This window comes from Fulmarus glacialis, unplaced genomic scaffold (assembly GCF_000690835.1).
Source record: "Fulmarus glacialis isolate BGI_N327 unplaced genomic scaffold, ASM69083v1 scaffold23927, whole genome shotgun sequence".
In the NCBI taxonomy this organism is placed as follows: Eukaryota; Metazoa; Chordata; class Aves; order Procellariiformes; family Procellariidae; genus Fulmarus; species Fulmarus glacialis.
Window position 1 is genome coordinate 1,420 of NW_009225480.1, and position 22,572 is coordinate 23,991.

The 22,572-nt window shown below is 39.6% G+C and overlaps 1 protein-coding gene across 1 annotated transcript in view; it reads left to right on the plus strand.

The window, feature by feature from the left end:
• Window positions 1–929: 929 nt before the first annotated feature.
• DYNC1H1 (dynein, cytoplasmic 1, heavy chain 1) overlaps window positions 930–22,572 on the plus strand; it is a 42,645-nt gene continuing 21,002 nt past the window's right edge. Inside the window, 41 exon segments of the mRNA XM_009582500.1 lie at window positions 930–1,051; window positions 1,655–1,762; window positions 1,764–1,814; window positions 2,036–2,291; window positions 3,210–3,396; window positions 3,577–3,848; window positions 3,986–4,213; window positions 4,731–5,807; window positions 6,092–6,271; window positions 6,882–7,031; window positions 7,278–7,424; window positions 7,565–7,705; window positions 7,847–8,023; window positions 8,136–8,246; window positions 8,329–8,448; window positions 8,670–8,909; window positions 9,461–9,616; window positions 9,987–10,100; window positions 10,720–10,742; window positions 10,744–10,813; window positions 10,894–11,103; window positions 11,511–11,657; window positions 11,883–12,049; window positions 12,770–12,943; window positions 13,676–13,841; window positions 13,920–14,108; window positions 14,192–14,386; window positions 15,087–15,369; window positions 15,642–15,742; window positions 17,266–17,425; window positions 17,716–17,959; window positions 18,144–18,327; window positions 18,783–18,995; window positions 19,173–19,411; window positions 19,522–19,678; window positions 20,093–20,320; window positions 20,543–20,773; window positions 20,904–21,044; window positions 21,312–21,545; window positions 22,128–22,334; window positions 22,431–22,552. Of these exon segments, the coding sequence (XP_009580795.1) occupies window positions 930–1,051; window positions 1,655–1,762; window positions 1,764–1,814; window positions 2,036–2,291; window positions 3,210–3,396; window positions 3,577–3,848; window positions 3,986–4,213; window positions 4,731–5,807; window positions 6,092–6,271; window positions 6,882–7,031; window positions 7,278–7,424; window positions 7,565–7,705; window positions 7,847–8,023; window positions 8,136–8,246; window positions 8,329–8,448; window positions 8,670–8,909; window positions 9,461–9,616; window positions 9,987–10,100; window positions 10,720–10,742; window positions 10,744–10,813; window positions 10,894–11,103; window positions 11,511–11,657; window positions 11,883–12,049; window positions 12,770–12,943; window positions 13,676–13,841; window positions 13,920–14,108; window positions 14,192–14,386; window positions 15,087–15,369; window positions 15,642–15,742; window positions 17,266–17,425; window positions 17,716–17,959; window positions 18,144–18,327; window positions 18,783–18,995; window positions 19,173–19,411; window positions 19,522–19,678; window positions 20,093–20,320; window positions 20,543–20,773; window positions 20,904–21,044; window positions 21,312–21,545; window positions 22,128–22,334; window positions 22,431–22,552 (7,922 nt within the window).

Genomic DNA, 22,572 nt, shown 5'->3' on the forward strand with positions numbered 1-22,572 from the left:
CAGCTCGTCTTCAAACTTAACAGATTCGGAACCTCCAGCAACAAGGAGATCTTGTTTTCTCTGACACTATTGAAAACAATATTATTATTGAAATTTGTGCATGGATTAGATAGTACGAAGTAAATTATTGATTACAAATACAATAAAACAGAAGCCATATTTCTGGGTAATGAAAGCTGCTATGTGGTATCACTAGCCGCAGAGCCTGCCAACAGCTTTCATATGGGTTCCTGTGGTGTCTAGTGCAGTGGTGTTCTGTGACCCGGCTTCTGGTGACATTGCAAATGTGACACCCTGAGGCTGTATCCCCTATGAAGGGCCAAATTAAATCAAAGCAGGACGAGAGTCCGCTGTAATGTGTCCAGTCAGAGTGTGTCCTCCAGCAGGGAGTAGCCGCCTGCATGGAAATCACTGCATTGCAGCACAAGTGCCTGCATCCCCAGCAATTACATCATCTGTGATATGCTGGCTGTGGTAACGCCTGAGTACTTCCCATGGCTTGGGTTTTTGTTTCGTCAGGAGGGTTTTTTGTTCAGAGACTTAATTCCCAAATCGCTTTCAAAGAAAAAGTCTGAAAATACAAAGCAACCTTTAAAAGAAAAAAAGCAGCTGTTTAATGTTCTCACTGAAGTGTAGTTATCCTGGCAGCATATCTATACAAATAAATGCACATTCTGTATTGCAGAAGTTTTCTCTCTCAGAATGCTAGTTATAATTTGCTTGTTGTAATGTTTTATCGTTTTTTGTAGCAACCTAAAAAAGTTAATGGAGTTTTGTTAAAAAACAATGAACCCACTCTGAATCTGAGGGATATTGCAAAGCTAAATTTAATTTAATTTAGTTAATAAAGTTGGTGTGGAAATTAAAGGTTAGAAAATAGTCTGGTAATAGCAGAAGATGGTTGAGAGAGAGTGGCAGGTGCCTTAGAAATGAAGTATTTCTTACATAGCATATTTTTTGCAGAGGATGTAGGAGATGAAGGAGAAGAGGAAAAAGAGTTCATTTCCTACAGTATCAGCACTGACATTCATTATGGAATAAAATCAAACAGGTGAGTTAGTAAAATAGATCTTGACATTTCTACCCTATGAATGCAAAACCTACGTAAGGAGATTTACCTACTTTACCTACAAATTTACCTCCAGTTTACCTAGTGCTTCATGCAGTGTTTTTATTCAGTTGGGGCAATAGCTTTTCAAGGTGGAGGCTCTGATAAAACAAGGGTGTGTCATGAGGCTGAAAGGAATAGACTTAGGACTTCTAGCTCTGAGGTTAAAGAAACAAAGTCTTACTAGTGTGGCATACATGCAAATGTAACATACACAACTTGGGTTCAATAATCTTCGGTTATGTCTGAATCTTACATGTTTGCCACTTACCTTAATGCATGTTTGACTCTGAAGCTTCATAAGATGTGTGCTTCTTTAGTGTGCCCATACTGCAGAGTCCTTATTGATAGCTAAGTTTGGCTGATTACTGAAGTATAAAGATAGAGAGAAGACTTGTGTTCAAGTCTCTTAGAAGGAAGATTATAAAGTATGATGATGCAGGTTAACATTTGACTTCTGTGGACCTAAACTTGCAGTCAGTTTAAAGCTATTCTGTCACTTAAGTTTCAAATGTTTAGTTGGTAACTCTCTTCTCTGTTCTGCAGCCTGGCATTCATTAAGCGTACACCAGTGATTGATGCTGACAAACCAGTGTCTTCCCAACTGAGAGTGCTCACTCTCAGTGAAGATTCTCCATATGAAACATTACACTCTTATTGCTCCCTTTTTCAAGTCCTATATCAGAGAATCTGGCAAAGCAGACAGGTAATTCGGTATAAATACTGCACTTCTCTGCTGATGAATTAAAGTAGATGTTTAATGAAGAAAAATAACAGTGTCTGTTCAAGGCAAGTCGTGAAATTGTTTAAGCACACAGTTGTGTATGGTGCTGTTGCTGACTCTGGGGAAGTAGTTCCGGTAGCTTAAATGTGTTGTGTATAGTTTTTGGTTTGGCTTCTTATATGGGAACATCCGTGCTTTTTCAGGGATGGAGATAAGATGGCTCCTTCAGTTGAGAAAAAGATTGCAGAACTTGAAATGGGCCTTTTGCATCTGCAGCAGAATATTGAAATTCCAGAGATTAGTCTGCCAATTCATGCAACCATTACTAATGTTGCCAAGCAGTGTTATGAACGTGGAGAAAAACCAAAGGTTACGGATTTTGGTGAGAAGGCTGAGGATCCGTTATTCCTCAACCAGCTACAATCTGGAGTCAACCGCTGGATTAGAGAGATACAAAAGGTAAAAAAACTCCAAGTACTAGACTATGTGATAAGAACTTCTATGTAGTACTGTGTATCTTCTTCACAGTTTAACTGGTAAAATACTGCTCCATGTAGGATACTCTGGAGATCTGAGACCAGTTTTCTTAGTCATCAGAGACGCTAGTCTAAATTAGACTAAGTCTAATTTTAGACTAGACTAAGCCTTGTCTAAATTTAAGTCTAGTCTAAATTGTTCTGGAAGGAGTTGAGAGCATGATTATTGTATCTCTATTGTAATAGACTCAAGTAACTGGCAATAATCTTGTGAATTTTGTAACTATTCTTCAAATCTTTACAGCAGATTGAGAGAAACAGGTCTTGTTGGTTTGTTCTGTTACATCCCCAGGTGCATCCACAACCACTTCAGAACAGTTGCTCCAGTCCTGTCTTGTAATCTCTTGTACTCCTGCCTGTTACTTTTCAAAAGAACTCTGCTGTTCTGCTGTCACTCAGAAATAGCATCTTAAATACTGCTCTGGCTTTTTTTCCTCCATGGGCACAGTAAACACCTATTGCTCATGGAAGAGTGGTGCCTTTTCTTACTCCAGAGCATAAAACATTTGTTTTCTTGCCTGACTCATCTGTCATTAACCAGAATACAGACATTGATCAGGGAAGTGGTCAGGTGACCTTTTTAGGCTATGCTGAAGATACTACATGAAGGTCCTAAACCCGACCTTTAGGTCCACTGGAATTAAACCTTGGCTCTTGTTGCACTGCAGTTCCTACACTTTTCACAGAATGAGTGCCAAAACTGTCTGATGTTGGATTATTAAAACCTAGTAGATGTTACGTATTTCAATTATATTTAGTAATAGAGCAGGTTTTTACAGTTGAAGCGTATAAATTAAATGCTTTTCTGTCTCCCTTTTCTTTTTTCTCTATTACTTTTAAGGTGACCAAACTAGATCGAGATCCTGCATCAGGCACTGCATTACAGGAGATAAGCTTCTGGTTAAATTTGGAACGGGCTCTGTATCGCATTCAGGAAAAACGTGAAAGTCCAGAAGTTCTTCTGACTCTTGATATCCTAAAACATGGCAAACGTTTTCATGCGACTGTCAGCTTTGATACAGACACAGGTAAAATGTCTGTTCAATAAGGGTTTTCACAAATGTCCTACGACCTTAAGCTGTTATGGAACTTGAATGTTGTGGTACAATGCTCTTTAGAGTAACCTTAGTCTAGTTAAAGCTATTGTCTTATACAGATTTGATTAATGAAATGAAAAGTTAGATTCAAAATCTTTCTATTACATTTAGGTCTAAAACAGGCTCTGGAAACCGTGAATGACTATAATCCACTGATGAAAGACTTTCCACTGAATGACTTGCTGTCCGCTACTGAGCTGGACAAAATAAGGCAGGCCCTTGTTGCAATATTTACCCATTTGAGAAAAATCAGAAACACAAAATACCCAATCCAAAGGGCATTGCGTTTAGTGGAGGCTATTTCAAGAGATCTGAGCTCTCAGCTACTTAAAGTGTTGGGAACCAGAAAACTGATGCATGTTGCCTATGAAGAATTTGAAAAGGTATGTTCATGGTTTTGTGATACTGGTGGCTGTATTTTTGCATTATGGCACTGGCGGCTGTATTTTAGTATTGACTAGTGACTTTCAGGAAGCATTTCATTTGGGAGCTAAAGTTCCTGTTCTAAAACTCTCTTCAGGTAATGGTTGCATGCTTTGAAGTTTTCCAAACCTGGGATGATGAATATGAGAAGCTACAAGTTCTGCTGAGAGATATCGTGAAAAGAAAAAGAGAAGAGAACTTGAAGATGGTGTGGCGTATCAATCCTGCTCATAGGAAACTCCAAAGTCGTCTTGATCAAATGAGGAAATTCAGGCGTCAGCATGAGCAGCTGAGGGCAGTTATTGTGAGAGTGTTGCGACCTCAGGTAATATTCTTCATTGTTATCAGACAGAAGATCTGCACGGCTTCTTCAAGAGTGTTCAGCTTCAAGAGTGTTCACTGTTGCTTTAAAAAGTTACCAACACAAAACTAATGTAACATTCCGTTTCACTGTCTGCTTCCAAAGGCAGTCTAGTTTTGAACCCTGGCTAATAGGCTTAGCTTTAATTCTGATGTACTTCACGTACTACATGACCATGCTCGTGTTAATAGACACAGCAAGTCCAGACTTAACATAGAGGAGATTAATAAGTGTATAAATACTTGAGCTTGGCTAAACCACAGTGGAAAATGGGATTATGCTGCACAGTAGTGGAAGTTTGTAAAGCAACTGTGTTGCCCCATTCCTAGTAGAACTTAAATCTGAAACATCACTGAAAATTTGTTCAGGATTTGGTACTAATTTGTAGGCTTTTTGGAATGGTTGTTAGAACAGACTGTGTTTAGCTATTTGTAGTTGAATTTTGAAGCTTTCAACTCACTAAACTGTGATTCTAATGCAGGTAACTGCTGTTGCCCAGCAAAATCAAGGAGAGGTACCTGAACCGCAGGATATGAAAGTAGCAGAAGTCCTTTTTGATGCTGCAGATGCTAATGCGATTGAAGAAGTCAATCTTGCTTATGAGAATGTTAAGGAAGTAGATGGGTTAGATGTTTCCAAAGAAGGTACAGAAGCCTGGGAGGCAGCAATGAAACGATATGATGAAAGAATTGATAGAGTTGAAACAAGAATAACTGCCCGTTTGAGAGACCAGCTTGGTACAGCAAAGAATGCCAATGAAATGTTCAGAATCTTCTCTCGGTTTAATGCCTTGTTTGTCAGACCTCATATTCGTGGTGCCATTCGTGAATATCAAACACAATTGATCCAGCGTGTAAAAGATGATATTGAGTCTCTTCATGACAAATTTAAAGTACAATACCCACAGAGCCAAGCTTGTAAAATGAGTCATGTTCGTGACTTGCCTCCTGTGTCTGGGTCTATAATTTGGGCAAAACAGATTGACAGACAGCTCACTGCTTACATGAAGCGTGTTGAGGATGTCCTTGGCAAAGGTTGGGAGAACCATGTAGAAGGTCAGAAGCTAAAGCAGGATGGAGATAGCTTTCGCATGAAGCTCAACACTCAGGAGATCTTTGATGACTGGGCAAGAAAAGTTCAGCAACGCAATCTTGGTGTATCTGGTCGTATTTTCACCATTGAAAGCACTCGTGTTAGAGGTCGGACTGGAAATGTCCTAAAACTGAAAGTCAACTTCCTCCCAGAAATAATTACACTTTCAAAAGAAGTCCGAAACCTGAAGTGGCTTGGTTTCCGTGTTCCACTAGCAATTGTCAACAAAGCTCACCAAGCAAACCAGCTCTATCCATTTGCTATTTCTCTCATTGAAAGTGTTCGTACATATGAACGAACATGTGAGAAAGTAGAAGAGCGTAATACTATCTCACTTCTGGTTGCTGGCTTGAAGAAAGAGGTGCAGGCTTTGATTGCAGAAGGAATTGCACTTGTGTGGGAGTCATACAAACTTGATCCATATGTACAGCGCTTAGCTGAGACTGTCTTCAGTTTCCAGGAAAAGGTTTGTTTTATCTTTTAAATTCTGCAAAATTTTTACATTTATACTTCAGTAATGTGTGGTTAACCAAAAGTGGAATTGGTTAGCTGATGACCTGTTCTGTAGCTCTTTGGTTAAGTAGCTGATTGAGTTGGCACAAATTGGCCAGCTGAACGGATGTTTTAGTACTACTAAAATTGGTAGACTTGCTGCATCCAGATAAAGAGAAGTGACTCATCATTACTGCATATTGTTGCCTCTATCTAACCTGTCAAACTAAACATCCCATTTTTCCGAAACCATTTTAGGTGGATGATCTACTCATTATTGAAGAGAAAATAGACCTGGAAGTGAGATCATTGGAAACATGCATGTATGATCACAAGACTTTCTCTGAAATCTTGAACAGGGTTCAGAAAGCTGTGGATGACTTAAATCTTCATTCATATTCAAATTTGCCAATCTGGGTCAATAAATTGGATATGGAGGTAGGTTTGAGATCAAGGAGTAGTATATATTTAGAGGAAACATTTTAATCAGGTGCAAAGGTGTTTTTTGATTATGCTTTTCATAGTCACCCGGGCAAAATTCTGTCTCCCCATTCTCTGAAAATTTCAGTGTGTTTTTCAGTATGCAGAAGGTGCAAGACCTGTTTGGTTTTAGCTGTTGACTTTTAGGATCAATGAATTCAAGGGGAGTTTTGCCCTTTGAAGAAAAAAGTTTGATACACTTGACTGCCTAGAAGGTGCTGGGGAGCGAGGTAGATAAAGGGTGGTGAAAATTTGCTATGCTGGTAGCAAAGACTCATTGCCTTCATATTGTTTGGTTCTACCTGTTGAGTTAAGTTTCAGGTTATTGGACACTAGGCCAACTTCAAAGCAGCTAAAATTGTTTAATTACATTAAAGTCCATGAGGACAGGAGAAGCTTTGAATTGATACTCAGTGAAAATTTACCAAAACTCTTAAACCCCTTCAATGACTTAGTGAATGGTTCTTTGAGGTGCCATAGTGTGCCTGGTGTCAGAATACATCGATAGTGGGGATCTTTATGCAGTGAATACGCAGCTTTTTCCTCCAATGTGGCTTATTTTCTTTAGATTGAAAGAATCCTGGGTGTTCGTTTGCAAGCTGGACTGAGGGCCTGGACCCAAGTTCTTCTTGGACAAGCAGATGACAAAGCAGAAGTTGACATGGATACAGACGCTCCTCAAGTGAGCCATAAGCCTGGTGGAGAACCCAAGATCAAAGTAAGTTTTGTTATGGGGTTTTTTGGGTTTTTTCCTCATTGTCAATTACTTAATGCAAGAATTATATCTGAGACTTATATGGGAGTTAAGTATTTCTTCTGCATCTGGTTTTGGAGGAATACTTGCCTGTTCCCATTTAAGTGCAAATTGATTTCTCAGAAGTGTGTGCTACTTGAAGTCCAAAATTCTTGTCTACATGTAGTAGTATCCGCCAGTAAAACTTGCGTGTGTTTACTGTTTCTGCAGAACATTGTACATGAACTAAGAATAACCAACCAAGTGATATACTTGAATCCACCAATTGAAGAGTGTAGATACAAACTTTATCAAGAAATGTTTTCTTGGAAGATGGTAATTTTGTCGCTACCAAGAATTCAAAGTCAGAGATATCAGGTAAGTGTAACGAAGCTGTATCTGAGTAATTATTTTCATTTTGCAGTTAATTGTGCTTGATATCTTAGTGTGTTGCTCTAGGACTGAATCTGAGTGCCCTAAAAATTCATGTATATCACATGTATAATTGTGATTCTTAGGTTGGAGTGCATTACGAGCTGTCTGAGGAAGAGAAGTTCTATCGTAATGCATTGACAAGGATGCCTGATGGCCCTGCAGCTCTGGAGGAGTCGTACTCTGCTGTCATGGGAATTGTGACTGAAGTGGAGCAGTATGTCAAGGTAGGAGGCTGACACCACGTAATGCTACAGCTAAAACGAATATGGACTTTTCTCTCCGTTTTCCTGGGGGGTGGGGCGACACACGTCTTTTGGAATATACTGGAGAAGTTCTGAACATTGTTTGTGAAATACCTCGATTAGGTTTGGCTGCAGTACCAGTGTCTGTGGGATATGCAGGCTGAAAACATATACAACCGTCTTGGAGAAGACCTGAATAAGTGGCAAGCCCTTTTAGTTCAGATAAGAAAGGCAAGAGGAACATTTGACAATGCAGAAACCAGAAAGGAATTTGGACCTGTTGTCATAGACTATGGCAAAGTAAGAAATTGTAATTATTTTTTGTGATAAATGCATTAAATTTCAGAATGGGTGTATAACAGAAAATAGCAAGGCTAACAACTTACTAGTATGTAACTTTATTCAATTGTAGGTACAATCAAAGGTGAACTTGAAGTATGACTCCTGGCATAAGGAAGTGCTCAGCAAATTTGGCCAAATGCTTGGTCAGAATATGACAGAGTTTCATTCGCAAATTTCTAAGGTAAGACAGGTCCAAACTCCAGTTTTTCACTTTCAGATCAACTGTTCTAGGCTTCTAAAACACTGATTTGTGCCCCAAACAGTCCCGTCAAGAACTGGAGCAGCATTCAGTAGACACTGCCAGCACATCAGATGCAGTGACGTTCATCACATACGTGCAGTCCCTGAAACGTAAAATCAAGCAGTTTGAAAAGCAAGTTGAGGTATGTTGTCTTGCTAATGATTCTTACTTCTGGAAATGTCAGGCTTAGCTCTTAAGATGCAGCTTCATGATACTCAAGTTCTGTTGAGAACAGACTTGAACTTCATATCCTGAGGAATGCTGTGAACTCTATAGTGAGCGCTTGTTAAAACGTGTTGAGTATTTAGCCTTGCAACTTAAGTTAGTTTTGTCTTTTTAACTTAAAATCACTGTCTCTTGTAGCTTTATCGCAACGGTCAGCGCTTGCTTGAGAAACAAAGGTTCCAGTTTCCGTCCTCTTGGCTGTACATTGACAACATTGAAGGAGAATGGGGTGCCTTTAATGACATCATGCGTAGAAAGGATTCTGCCATTCAACAACAAGTAGCAAACTTGCAGATGAAGATAGTTCAAGAGGATCGTGCAGTGGAGAGCCGAACAACTGACTTGCTAACAGACTGGGAGAAAACAAAGCCTGTCACAGTAAGTATGATAACTAATACTCATTCAGAAAATGAGGTAGATTCTCTGCATTCAATAAGAAGTAGGCAGTTTATTTTTACTTTTCTTTTTTGCAGTTTTTCATTTTAGATGATGGTAAAAGTCTTTTTGAGGGTTCTATAATAACTTGCCAATGTGTTGATTTTTTTTTCTTTTTTTTTTTTAGCGGGGATGGCAGAGGGAAATTTACCCTTAAAACGTAGGCCTCTGTTAGACGCAAAAAGCAGGATGACTTCAGTTACTAACAAAGCTTTGGCTGAAACAAGGGATGTGTCAGGCATGCGTGTAGGAGGATTCAGAAGCAAGCTGCTTTTTTGCTTCCCGCCCCCGCCATGTGATACTTAGTGAAGCCAAAAACTGCATATAAAAGTGAGATGATACTTACTCTGGATTAGTATGTAACCTTATTGTCAGCAAACTGGAAATGGAAGAATATTGAGCCAGACCAACATTTAGTATTTAGTCCTTGCTTTTAACTTAGCTTCAGCTTGATTGTAGGGTTTTTGGATTAACGTATCCCATGCAAACTTTAGGGAAACCTGCGTCCAGAAGAGGCTCTTCAAGCTCTTACCATTTACGAAGGAAAATTTGGTAGGCTGAAGGATGATCGTGAGAAGTGTGCGAAGGCCAAGGAAGCTCTGGAACTGACAGATACAGGACTACTCAGTGGCAGTGAAGAGCGCGTCCAGGTACAACCTGCTCACACAACTTCTTGTCAGTTTCAGATAAAAATGTTTCAGTTCCATCTTTCTCTCCCTTAAGAGAGTGACTTGTAACCTGTGATGTACTAGTGTCAAGACACAGTCTCCAGACTCATTCAGTTCTAGCCTTAAGAGATTGTCTGTGATCTCTTCCTCGACTGTCTTATTCTCGTGAAGCTATTATGTGACCTGAGATGCAAAAATCTCATCTGGGTCACTTGCTATTGCAATTCTGTTGAATTCGCAAGCTATCTGAAGGTTTTTGACATGTTAAAAGTATTCTGTTTAATTCCTCCACACTAATGACTTTGAAGAAATTAGGAATAATTGCTGATGTTTGATACATTCTTTACTATAGGTAGCCCTTGAAGAGTTGCAGGATCTCAAAGGAGTCTGGTCTGAACTCTCTAAGGTCTGGGAACAGATTGATCAAATGAAAGAACAACCCTGGGTTTCAGTACAGCCTCGCAAGGTACTTCACTACTGTATACATAAACAATGTAACTACTGCAAGTATATGCAAATTAAGAATTAGACTTCTTGAGATAGACATGCTCAATTGTCATGTTTCAGATTGTTTTCAGTGATTAGGTTCCTTTTTCAGTATCTCGTGAGTGTGTTTCTTCTCATGCTATGCTAAAAAAAAAAAAAATCACAGGGTTTGTCACAACTTAAGTATTTGCAGGGGACTTACACAATTCCAGTAGTTTTGCAATTGAGATTTGACTAACTGCATCTACAAAGAAGAAACTGTGCTGTTTTTAAATAGGCTGTTGGAACTCAATAGGGAAACTCCATTATATGGTTGGATGAACAGCATCAGTTTTAGTTCAGTGCTCAGGAGGTACAGAGCCATAAATAGCCTGTGACAATACTATTTCATAAATCTTAATCAGACCAATAAAATTACATTCCCAGCTACAAAGTAACTGTATCTTAGGCAAATCCATATAACACAGAAAGAGCTGTACTGTAGATAATATCTCATTAGAGAGAGGTTTCTGTAAAAATACATAGACAACTGTAAACTCGTACAACTACGTGCACAGCACTTGCAGAGAATGATTTCATTGCCTTTATGTTATTGGCAGCTTCGACAAAACTTAGATGGTCTGATTCCCTGCCCGCTTGCGACAGTATGCCTCCTATGAGTATGTTCAGAGACTTCTGAAGGGCTACATGAAGGTAAGTTACGCTCATTTCTAAAATGCATGTGTTCTACAATTCAAGTTCAAGGATGTAACTTGCTTTCTTGTCTTCTGTAGATAAACATGTTAGTTATTGAACTGAAATCTGAGGCACTTAAAGATCGTCACTGGAAACAGCTGATGAAAAGGCTTCACGTTAACTGGGTTGTCTCAGAATTGACCCTGGGTCAGATCTGGGATGTCGATTTACAGAGAAATGAAGCAATCGTCAAAGATGTACTGCTGGTGGCTCAGGGAGAGATGGCTTTGGAAGAGTTCTTGAAACAGGCTAGTATCAGCTCTTCTATGTATGCACGTAATAGCTAATCAAAGCCTTGCTGTTGGGTAGCTGACACTTGTGTAGTAAACTTGTCAATCTAAAGCTGTTGATACAAGTGCTGAGACTCCACAGAACATGGTTTTGGGGAACAGCTTAAAGCTATGTAAGCTTCCTCTGATGAAACTTGCATTATTTGGGAAAAGCAGTCCTTGATAATGACTGCAAAGACCCCACCTTGTTTAAGTTTTACCTAACTGCATCATATTCTCAATGTTTTTGACAAAAGCTTGAGCATAAACCCAGAATCCTTGGGTAAAAACAGTAGAATCTGATTACTGTAATACATTTCTACTTTGTAACTATGTTGGAGCAGAAATGATTGATGTCATATCTTAAACATTTTTTTTTTCTTCAGATAAGAGAAGTGTGGAACACTTACGAACTGGACTTGGTCAATTACCAGAACAAATGTCGTTTGATTCGTGGATGGGATGACCTTTTCAACAAAGTAAAAGAGCACATAAACAGTGTGTCCGCTATGAAGCTATCTCCATACTACAAGGTAAAATGGAGAACAAAGCTAAAGAATCTTCATTTAATCCTGCCTTACTCTCTTGTTTAGTTTATATATTTGTCAGCAGGGACTATATTCACTATTTAAGTTGACAGACAATTAATTGCATATGCATACTTTGTAACTCTCAAAAAACTGTTACCACTAATAATTATTAGCAGCCAAACTCCTGATACTATTAAAATGAATATTAATGCAGCATTTAACATTTAGGTGTTTGAGGAAGATGCCCTTAGCTGGGAAGATAAGCTGAACCGTATCATGGCACTCTTTGATGTCTGGATAGATGTCCAAAGGCGATGGGTCTACCTGGAGGGTATCTTCACTGGTAGTGCAGACATCAAGCACTTGCTGCCTGTGGAGACCCAGCGGTTCCAGAGGTAACTTTTTAATTGCTTTGTTCTTTTCTTGCCTCCCTTGGGGCACCATGTGGACAGGCCTGCAACTTCATGACTTCAGTGTAGCACTCTCTTAAGTTGAAATACTAACTGTATTCTTACCTGGTCCAGCTGCTTACAGCCCTGCTGTAGACGTAAGTTCATCAAGCAAACAAATATGGTTGCAAGAGGTGCATGTAGACAACTATGACAGAAAAAGATTTATAATAAACAGGCTGTATGTACAATTTTTGGAAGATGATTGGGATTCAGGTGCTTTTTCTTGCTAGTTCCAGTCAGCTAGCTCAAGGATTTTTCTGGCACTGTAGCTGCAACAAGCAGGCTGATTTCTGTTGCTGCAGCCTTTAGTCTCACCTTTCAAACGTCGTTTTCTTCCTCTGCCTTAAGTTGCTCTGGTCATCCTTATTAATTCCACACACTTCCAGTCAGATCAAAGAATAAGATTTATGCATCTCTTCAGGAAATTAAGAAAAATAGACCTTCAGCAGTGGAATCGATAGATTGAACATTGCAAAGAAGTTAGATTTTGTGGTTGTGGACTTGAGGTAGATGATGAGCTATTTGGGGAATTTTGCCTTGTGTTCCCTAGGGCAGCCACAGCAATTAGAGAGGCAGTGGTCGTTTAGAGACAAATAACTTTGGTGTTCTGCAGGCCTGTGGTTACCGAGTTTGCACTAATGTACAGTGTTACTTTACTTGCAGCATCAGCACTGAATTTTTGGCACTCATGAAAAAGGTGTCCAAATCTCCACTTGTGATGGATGTTCTTAACATTCAAGGTGTGCAGAGGTCATTAGAGAGACTGGCAGACTTGCTTGGGAAGATACAGAAGGCACTGGGAGAATACTTGGAAAGGGAGAGGTCCTCCTTCCCTCGGTAAGAAGTTGACTTTAGTTGGCTCTTGAAGTAATTTGATGTTTCTGTGCAGGAATTGGTGTACTGCTCTGTAAAGCCTCTGCCAATTTTTATGTATTGCATATATATAAGATGTTACAACCATTTAACTCTGTGTTGTCTAAATACAGAATTCAGTTATAACTACTTCTTGGGAGGTGGAATTAAAACCTCCCTTACTTGCTCATTTGTGGGTGGTTGTAGGATTCAGATATTGCTTAAGGAACCATTGCAGCTGATTTCTGTAAACTTACAGGTTCTATTTTGAACTGCTTAATTCTGGCATTTGACTGAAGGACAGTGTCTAAACTGTCGCAATCCAGTATTTAAGTTATTGGTTCTGACTCGTCTGTAGGCCTCATCTAGTTTGTCACTTAGCATGAGAGAGTAAGGGTGAGGGAGGTACTGAGTTCTCCCTGCCCAATAGACTTAATTCAACCCCAACTGCTACTGTGGGTATTTCAGGGATGGATAGGTAAAGAAAATGATCCACAGTATGGAGCATGTATACGCTTGTATGGTACAGACCACATGAACAGAGACTTAATCTTAGAACCAAAGTGTGATTTCTAGCAAAGTTACGGTTCATGCACTCTTGCAGTGTTGGGGAAATGAGTGTCAATTACTCCCATATAGTGGCCATCTATGAAGCATAAATAAATGAAAAGTGATAGTTGCAGTTCTGATATAGATCTAATTTTATGTAATTGTTAGGTTCTATTTTGTTGGTGATGAAGACTTGCTTGAAATCATTGGAAACAGCAAAAATGTTGCTAAGCTGCAGAAACACTTCAAGAAGATGTTTGCTGGCGTTTCTAGCATTATTCTCAATGAAGATAATTCTGTGGTTCTTGGGATATCCTCACGTGAAGGAGAGGAGGTACAGCTGCAGTGTTTCTTTTTAAATAAAATTCTGAAAATAAGTGAACATGGGCTGACTTAAACCTAATTCTTGCAGGTGCTGTTCAAAACACCTGTCTCCATCACAGAACATCCCAAGATCAATGAGTGGCTCACTCTTGTTGAGAAAGAAATGAGAGTGACCCTTGCTAAATTGCTTGCAGAATCTGTTACTGAAGTAGAAATCTTTGGAAAAGCAACTTCAATTGATCCAGCAGTCTACATCTCTTGGATTGACAAATACCAGGTATCAATATGGAATACTTAAGCATACTGCAGCTTGGTTACTTCAGTGAGGAAAACTATCTGATGAGGATTTTTGTTACACAGGCTCAGCTTGTTGTCCTGTCAGCCCAGATTGCATGGTCTGAGAATGTCGAGTCAGCCCTCAATGGTATGGGTGGAGTTGGAGACAACAGTCCTCTCCACTCTGTGCTAGCTAATGTTGAGGTCACACTCAATGTCCTGGCAGACTCTGTGCTGATGGAGCAGCCACCTCTTCGCAGAAGGAAACTGGAGCACTTGGTAAGTAATAACCTCCTTTCCTCTTCTGGGTTCGCAGGTAAGGATTTTTAAAAGTTTAATGAAAAGATTGATTAGTCTAAGACTTACTTTTTCTCTAGGAAAGTTTCATGCAATTTAAGCAACTGCATCAAGCCCTGGTCCTGAGGTGGTGGTAGTTTTTCACTCTAGTCAGCTTAATGCATAATAGCATATTATAGATTAGCTCACTGAATTGATCTTCAAACTAGCTCTTCCAAATACGGAAGTTACCGATTTCTTCATTCAAAAGTAAAATATCTCATTAAGCTAATTATTATTGTAATTATTATATGCTTTTGTTTGTAGATAAGGATTGGGAGGGGAGTTAAAGTCATCATGAGTTATTTCTGTAGATTTCTAGAGGGAAATACCTGGTCTGTTTTAGGAGTACCTGTCGTCTTAGTTTCTGGCAAGTAAAATATCTAGTTCAGTAGTGTAATGGATTAACAGACTAATTGGACCGGAGTGCTTTGCTGAAAGCTAAGGAAGTCCTTAACAAGAGCAGTCAAAATTGTTAGTTTTGTCTTTGTAGCAATGGATTTTAAGGCAGGTACTGTTCGTACGTTGTGATTTCTAAGTGATGATTGCAGTTTACTATGTGAATCTGAAAAGCTGTAGGATTCCTGGCTTTATTAGCAATGGCTTGTATTGCTGTGGTCTAAAGAGTTACTTCATTCTCCAGATCACCGAGTTGGTGCACCAGAGAGATGTTACAAGATCACTGATCAAAAACAAGATCGACAACTCCAAATCCTTTGAGTGGCTCAGCCAAATGCGGTTCTACTTTGACCCAAAGCAGACAGATGTGTTGCAGCAGCTCTCCATTCAGATGGCAAATGCCAAATTCAACTACGGTTTTGAGTACCTTGGTGTTCAGGATAAGCTGGTACAGACTCCTCTTACTGACCGCTGTTACCTGACAATGACACAAGCCCTGGAGGCAAGACTTGGAGGATCACCGTTTGGTAAGTTTGTACTGAAGTACAATAAAAACTCGAGACAAGTATATAAACTCTTACCCGATCTAATATATAGTTTTAATGTAAACGTGCAGAACACTTACAACTAAGATCTTGAAGAACAAAACAATCTTTTGGGGGAAGTTGTAACAGTTTTAGGTTTCACTGAATCCTCTTGTCAGGGACCATCAGAATCAGCATGCAGGCAGATTACATGAGTAGGCAGTGGTACTTCAGATGATAAACACTAAAACATGTCTGTACCACTTCAAAAATAGGTCCTGCTGGTACTGGTAAAACGGAATCTGTTAAGGCTCTTGGACATCAGCTTGGCCGTTTTGTGTTGGTCTTCAACTGTGATGAAACATTTGACTTCCAGGTAAGCTGTGTGATTAAAAAAATGTAGTCTTTGCTAACAAGCAATATGAATCTCTTCAGAACTCTGAAATAGCTAGCAGGGTTTGTTTTCAAGATGATTATCTGTAAGTCTTAACTGAGCTGGTATCTGTGGATCATGCTCTGTACAAAAGATGCCTAAAGCAACAGTGGGGCAGAACATTGCTGGGGGAGGGGTTCTGTTTTCTTAGAATGGGTAGTTCTATAGCACCAAATGGAGGAAGAGGAAGAGGAAGCATGGGGTGGGGGCTTAAGACTGGCTTTAGGAAAATAACTTAAAATGGTTAGTTTGCATTGATAGTACTGGCTTAAGAGAGAACAGATGAGAGTGTGAGACTGCCAGAATCGTGGTAGTATTACCAAATTACCCTTTGCAACATAACTGGAGTTTGCCTCAGCATGTGAAAGATTCTTCAAAACTAAGACAATTTACCCAGATATTTCAAAATTAATGACATCTTCAAATTGAAAACCAGATGAAATGGCTCTGTAAACTGTAACACAGTAAACATCACAAAATAAAAACCTCGGTCAGGTGTATATATAAAAAACAATATAAAACATGGGCAGGGAATCACGATACTTCTGCCAGGTTGCCCATCTGTTTTTTTTTTTTTTTCTGTACAGCTGTATTTTGATCAGACCGAGGGTCCATTTAGTCAGCTTTTGGCCTGTAGTGGTGACTGTAAGAAAATACCTAGGGAGTAGCAAGATCACAGATAGTGTGCGATACTCCTTCCTGGCCCCCAGTCCCCTTCCTACTTCTGACAGTTGTGAGGATCAGGAGGTCCCAAGCTGAAATGGGTTACTCTATTCATGCTCCAGTGAACCTTTCTCCAGGTATTCATTTCTCCCCTTAAATCCACATTGCACTCTTGCTTCTATAGCATTCTCTACCAAAGAGTTCCACTGCATTACTATGCACTTTATGAAGGAGTACCTTCTTTTGTCTCTTTTAATGATTCCTTAGTTCTTGTAGTGGAAAAAACAGTGAACAGTTGATTCCTATTCATCCTAAACCAGTGGCTTTTAGACCTCCATCGTATTTCCTCATGTTGCTTTTTGCAGAATCCTACCTTAAAGTTTGTTCTTTAGGTGGAAGCCTTATCACACTCTGGCCATTCAATTTGCTCTTCTGAAATGTTTTGTAATTCTAGTATCCTACTTGCGATAAAGGACTAGAACTGTGCCTGGTATTAATGGTATCAGCAAACAAAACATTATGCAGTGGACTTATCTTGACTGTTTTATGAATACGCTGCAGTACAGTATGTAGTAATAGGAAGCTATGGTCATCTTCTGTGATTCTACGAAGCAGTGAACATCTGAAACTCAGTTAGAACCCTTTTATAACTCTTACAGTACTACAAAGATGGTAACCTACATATAAATACAGCTCCTTCCTGCCTTGGATGCACTGTGTAAAGTGCTCTTCTCTGCTCCCTTTGCCTATGCGTAGGCAAGAATGATGATACAACTTCAGTGAATTTTCCCCTCTCTGTGCAGGCAATGGGACGCATCTTTGTGGGACTTTGCCAAGTGGGTGCATGGGGCTGCTTTGATGAGTTCAACAGACTGGAGGAGCGTATGCTGTCTGCTGTTTCACAGCAAGTTCAGTGCATCCAAGAAGCCTTGCGAGAGCATTCCAACCCCAACTATGACAAGAGTACGTAATTGTTCATTCCTAATAGTGTTGTACAGCATCTCTAATGTCTTTCATGCTGTTCTGTTGCTCAGTTACATTTCTCTCAAACAATCCAAGGATGAAGCCACTTTCTATCAAAACTTAAAAACTTGAAGTAACTTTCAGCTGGTAGAAATTTGTATTTGAGTATTTGAGTTGCAGTACTAGAGGAGCTGCTGTCTGTAGGAAACTAAAATAAAATTAAGTATGACTTGTGTTCTCAGGGTGATTGATCACTGACTCAAGTGTAACTAAATGCACTCTCTTTTCAGCTGCAACACCTATTACTTGTGAGCTGCTGAACAAACAAGTCAAAGTGAGCCCTGACATGGCTATCTTCATCACGATGAATCCTGGCTATGCAGGCAGATCAAATCTGCCTGACAATTTGAAGAAGTTGTTCCGTAGCTTGGCAATGACAAAACCAGACCGTCAGTTGATTGCCCAGGTCATGTTGTACTCCCAAGGTTTCCGTACAGCTGAAGTGCTTGCCAATAAGATAGTACCATTCTTCAAGTGAGTAACAAGTTTGGCTCCAGTCAGTAAAAATAGAGCTTATTGTTCGAAGCTATAATATTCTTTGCAACTCACCAAGCACGTTGTGCAGCCATCATTTCAAGAAATCATTTTAAGTAAACAATGACACTTGCTGAGTGTTGTGTTGAGAATCAAATTGTATTTTGTCTCTTTTGTTTCTTAGGCTTTGTGATGAACAGCTGTCCTCCCAAAGTCACTATGATTTTGGCTTGAGAGCACTGAAGAGTGTGCTGGTTAGTGCAGGTAATGTGAAGAGGGAGAGGATTCAGAAGATAAAGCGGGAGAAAGAAGAGCGTGGTGAAGTTGTTGATGAGGGAGAAATCGCTGAGAACTTACCAGAACAAGAGGTAATGTGTGTGTGAACTCTTTACTTCTGTGATAAAGTACAAGATGCACACTAAACAAAGCAAATAACCCTGCAGCGTTTACCATTTAGTGTTAAGCCATGCAAGCAAAGTAATATTAGTTACAAAAGGTGGTAATTTGATAGCTTAGAAGCACCAAGTTAAACATGTCTTAGGAGTCCCTGTATCATAGTGGAAGACTTGTTCTTATTGCTGCTCAGTTCCTCAGCAGTTAATACCAAAAGCATAGTGAAGAGGCATAAGAAACTACAGTTGTATAAACTGAAATCAATAGGAATTCATTGTGTAGTTTCAAGTTGAAACAGCATCAGTGGTTATTTTTACCAAGACCACCCTGGTCTGGTGCTTCATCTATTTAGTGAAGTATTTCTTGTCAAACACATTTGGTAAAGCGAACTTAATAAAAAATCTTAACCAAAACATGACTCTCTCTGCAGATCCTGATTCAAAGTGTATGTGAAACTATGGTACCAAAACTGGTTGCAGAAGACATTCCATTGCTGTTCAGTCTCCTTTCTGATGTATTCCCTGGAGTACAGTATCATCGTGGGGAGATGACAGCCTTGCGAGAGGAGCTTAAGAAAGTGTGTCAGGAAATGTACCTTACCTATGGTGATGGAGAAGAAGTTGGTGGCATGTGGGTTGAAAAGGTAAAATACAAAACTGAAAATGTGGAACTGAAGTTTATGTATAAGACTAAACTTCCTTTTTTATTATGAAAGGTGGAAAGCTTTTTCCTTTTTCTTGTCTTAAGCGAGCGATACATAAAAGCTTAGATTGACTACTGAAGTTAAGACTTAATTGGTCTGTCATTTCTTCTGTCACAGGTTCTTCAGCTGTATCAGATTACACAGATAAATCATGGATTGATGATGGTCGGTCCCTCTGGAAGTGGAAAGAGCATGGCTTGGAGAGTACTTCTGAAAGCCCTCGAACGGCTGGAGGGTGTGGAAGGTGTTGCTCATATTATAGATCCAAAAGCGATCAGCAAAGATCACCTCTATGGTACTTTGGATCCAAACACCAGAGAATGGACAGATGGCTTGTTTACACATGTCCTAAGAAAGTGAGTCTTTAATAGCACAAACGAAAAATGGCCAGTACATTTGTGCCATGGGTAATCTGGCCTTACTGAGTCTTTGTTCTCTACTGCAATAAATATTTCCTTTAATACAGAATCATAGACAATGTGAGAGGTGAACTACAAAAACGTCAGTGGATTATCTTTGATGGTGATGTAGACCCTGAATGGGTTGAGAACTTGAACTCTGTTTTGGATGACAACAAACTACTGACTCTGCCAAATGGAGAACGTCTCAGCCTTCCACCAAATGTAATGTTTCTTTTTTTACATGGTGTTTATGTGCTGTCCTATAAACTTGTTGCTTTTACCTTAATCTGTACTAGTGCTGTCCCTCATTCTCATCACAAGCAGAGTAATACTGATTTGAGGTAGTGGTTTCCTGGAGTTAGGAGCTTATGTGGAAACAAACATTTCACATTATACTTACTCTGACACTGTTAGACAAACTTTGTGGATTATATAAAAGTCTAGGGTAACAGTCAATAATGATGATGAAATTACCTTAGGATAGTTTAATGCTGCTGTTGATTATTCAGAGGCTAAATACAAATTAACTTATTTTAAAAGGTCTCTGTTTTTTGGGGGGGAGTTTTTTGGTTTGTTTTGTGTTTGTTTGGTTTTTGTTTTTACTTCAAACTCTTGTTTTAAATTTCTACTTTTTAGGTGCGTATCATGTTTGAGGTACAGGATCTGAAATATGCCACTTTGGCTACTGTGTCAAGGTGTGGCATGGTCTGGTTCAGTGAGGATGTTCTCAGTACAGACATGATATTCAATAACTTCCTGGCCAGACTAAGAAGCATTCCTCTGGATGAAGGTGAGGAAGAAGCTCAGCGAAGGCGAAAGGGCAAAGAAGATGAAGGAGAAGAAGCAGCATCCCCAATGTTGCAGGTATAACTTAGATCACATTATGGGATAATATAGTAAGAACGCTTGTATCACAAGTAGTATGACAGCCTATCATAGAAAAGCTGACTTCCTCTTCACATTTTTTTGGTTTTTTAAAGAATATTAAAGTATAAAGCATTTCAAACCTTAAATAAAATTATTTGCTGCTGCCTGGTAATCAAATGAGAAGCAAGTGCTTTGAGCAGTGTATGTCTCCCCCAACAGATTCAGAGAGATGCTGCAACAATAATCCAGCCATATTTCACATCTAACGGCTTGGTAACTAAAGCACTTGAACATGCTTTCAAGTTGGAGCATATTATGGATCTCACCCGCTTGCGCTGTCTTGGTTCTCTGTTCTCCATGTTGCATCAAGCTTGCCGCAACGTAGCCCAGTACAATGCCAATCATCCAGACTTTCCAATGCAGATAGATCAACTAGAGCGTTACATCCAGGTAAATACAATATGCTGCTAAGTGACTGCTGTGTTTGTTGTGTCAGTATAGCAGCTAGATTTGATTTATTGTTCATTAAGTTTTGTTCCATTACTCTAAAACCAATAGCTGCTTTTGCCGCTTCTTGCAGAGGTACCTGGTCTATGCCATACTCTGGTCTCTTTCTGGAGACAGTCGTTTGAAAATGAGAGCAGAGCTGGGAGAATACATTAGGAGAATCACCACTGTGCCACTGCCAACTGCACCCAACATACCTATAATTGACTATGAGGTAAACCTTTCTTGTGCTAGAAGTGTTGCTCTTTGGTGTTCTAAGAAGCTTGCTTTAGATTTTGGAGATGAAACTGGAAAATAAAACTCTAGACTATCTTAAATTTTAAAGTTTCACAGTTCAGTGAACAAGCTGCCTGTTTAAATAAACACATCAAATCTGATGCTACAAACTGTTCTATGGTTTAAAAAAAAAAATACAGTCTCTTTTAACTAAGGCGAGCATATTCCTGTTCTAAATTGTCTGATCATGCTTTTGTGCTCCTAGGTGTCCATTACAGGTGAATGGGTGCCATGGCAATCCAAGGTTCCTCAAATTGAAGTTGAGACACACAAAGTTGCAGCTCCTGATGTAGTAGTACCAACCCTAGATACCGTTCGCCATGAAGCATTGCTGTATACTTGGCTGGCAGAACACAAACCTTTAGTACTGTGTGGCCCACCAGGTTCTGGAAAGACCATGACCCTCTTCAGTGCTCTCAGAGCTCTGCCTGACATGGAGGTACGCAAAAGTGTGTGTGTGTGCACGCGCATGTGCATGTGTGAATTAGAGCAGTACCGAGTCTCTAATCTCCTTTAAAAAATAAAGCAGTCTTGATTTAGCATGGAAATTATTTGCTAGCCAGAATTCAGTGATACCTCCGCCTCAGTCAGTCGTGTACGTAGCAAAAAATAAAAATTATGTTGAGCAGAATCTAAATTTACGTCTCAAGATCCTTAACCTAAAAGCTACTTTCTTCCTTTGCCACTTCAATAATGCAGGAGCATTCCACCATTTAGTATTTAAAAACCTGTGGTAATGTTTAAGAATAGCTCTCATCCTTCAGTGTATTCAGGTGGAGTAACAGTTATATGAAGCCGTGATGGGCAAGGTTGGGCAGGAGGCATTGCTGCATGGTAAATGGAGAACCTGCAGTGGGAAGCAAACAGCGTAGAGTCAGAATACATGCAGTAACCTGAAATATAGACGGTATATGTACTCCACTGTGGAAAGCCAAACATACCTGTTTTCAGGACTCTTGATATGCTCTCTTTCAAGCCTTAGTGTATTTTAACTATTTCTTCCCACTATTCTCTTTTTAAGGTGGTTGGACTCAACTTTTCTAGTGCTACCACTCCAGAACTGCTCTTGAAAACTTTTGATCACTATTGCGAGTACAGGCGTACACCTAATGGAGTAGTGCTGGCTCCTGTGCAGTTAGGAAAGTGGCTGGTCCTGTTCTGTGATGAAATCAACTTGCCAGATATGGACAAATATGGCACCCAGAGAGTCATATCCTTCATTAGACAGGTTTGGTTTTCTTTGTAATCAACTATATCGTAATAGTTATTTTCAGGGAAATAGCAGTGGAACGTTGTTTTATTTTACTTTTTTTTTTTTTCCCAGATGGTGGAACATGGAGGATTCTATCGTACATCAGACCAGACATGGGTGAAACTGGAGAGAATTCAGTTTGTTGGTGCATGTAATCCACCTACTGATCCTGGAAGAAAACCTCTCTCACATAGGTAATGTATCTAGTAAACTC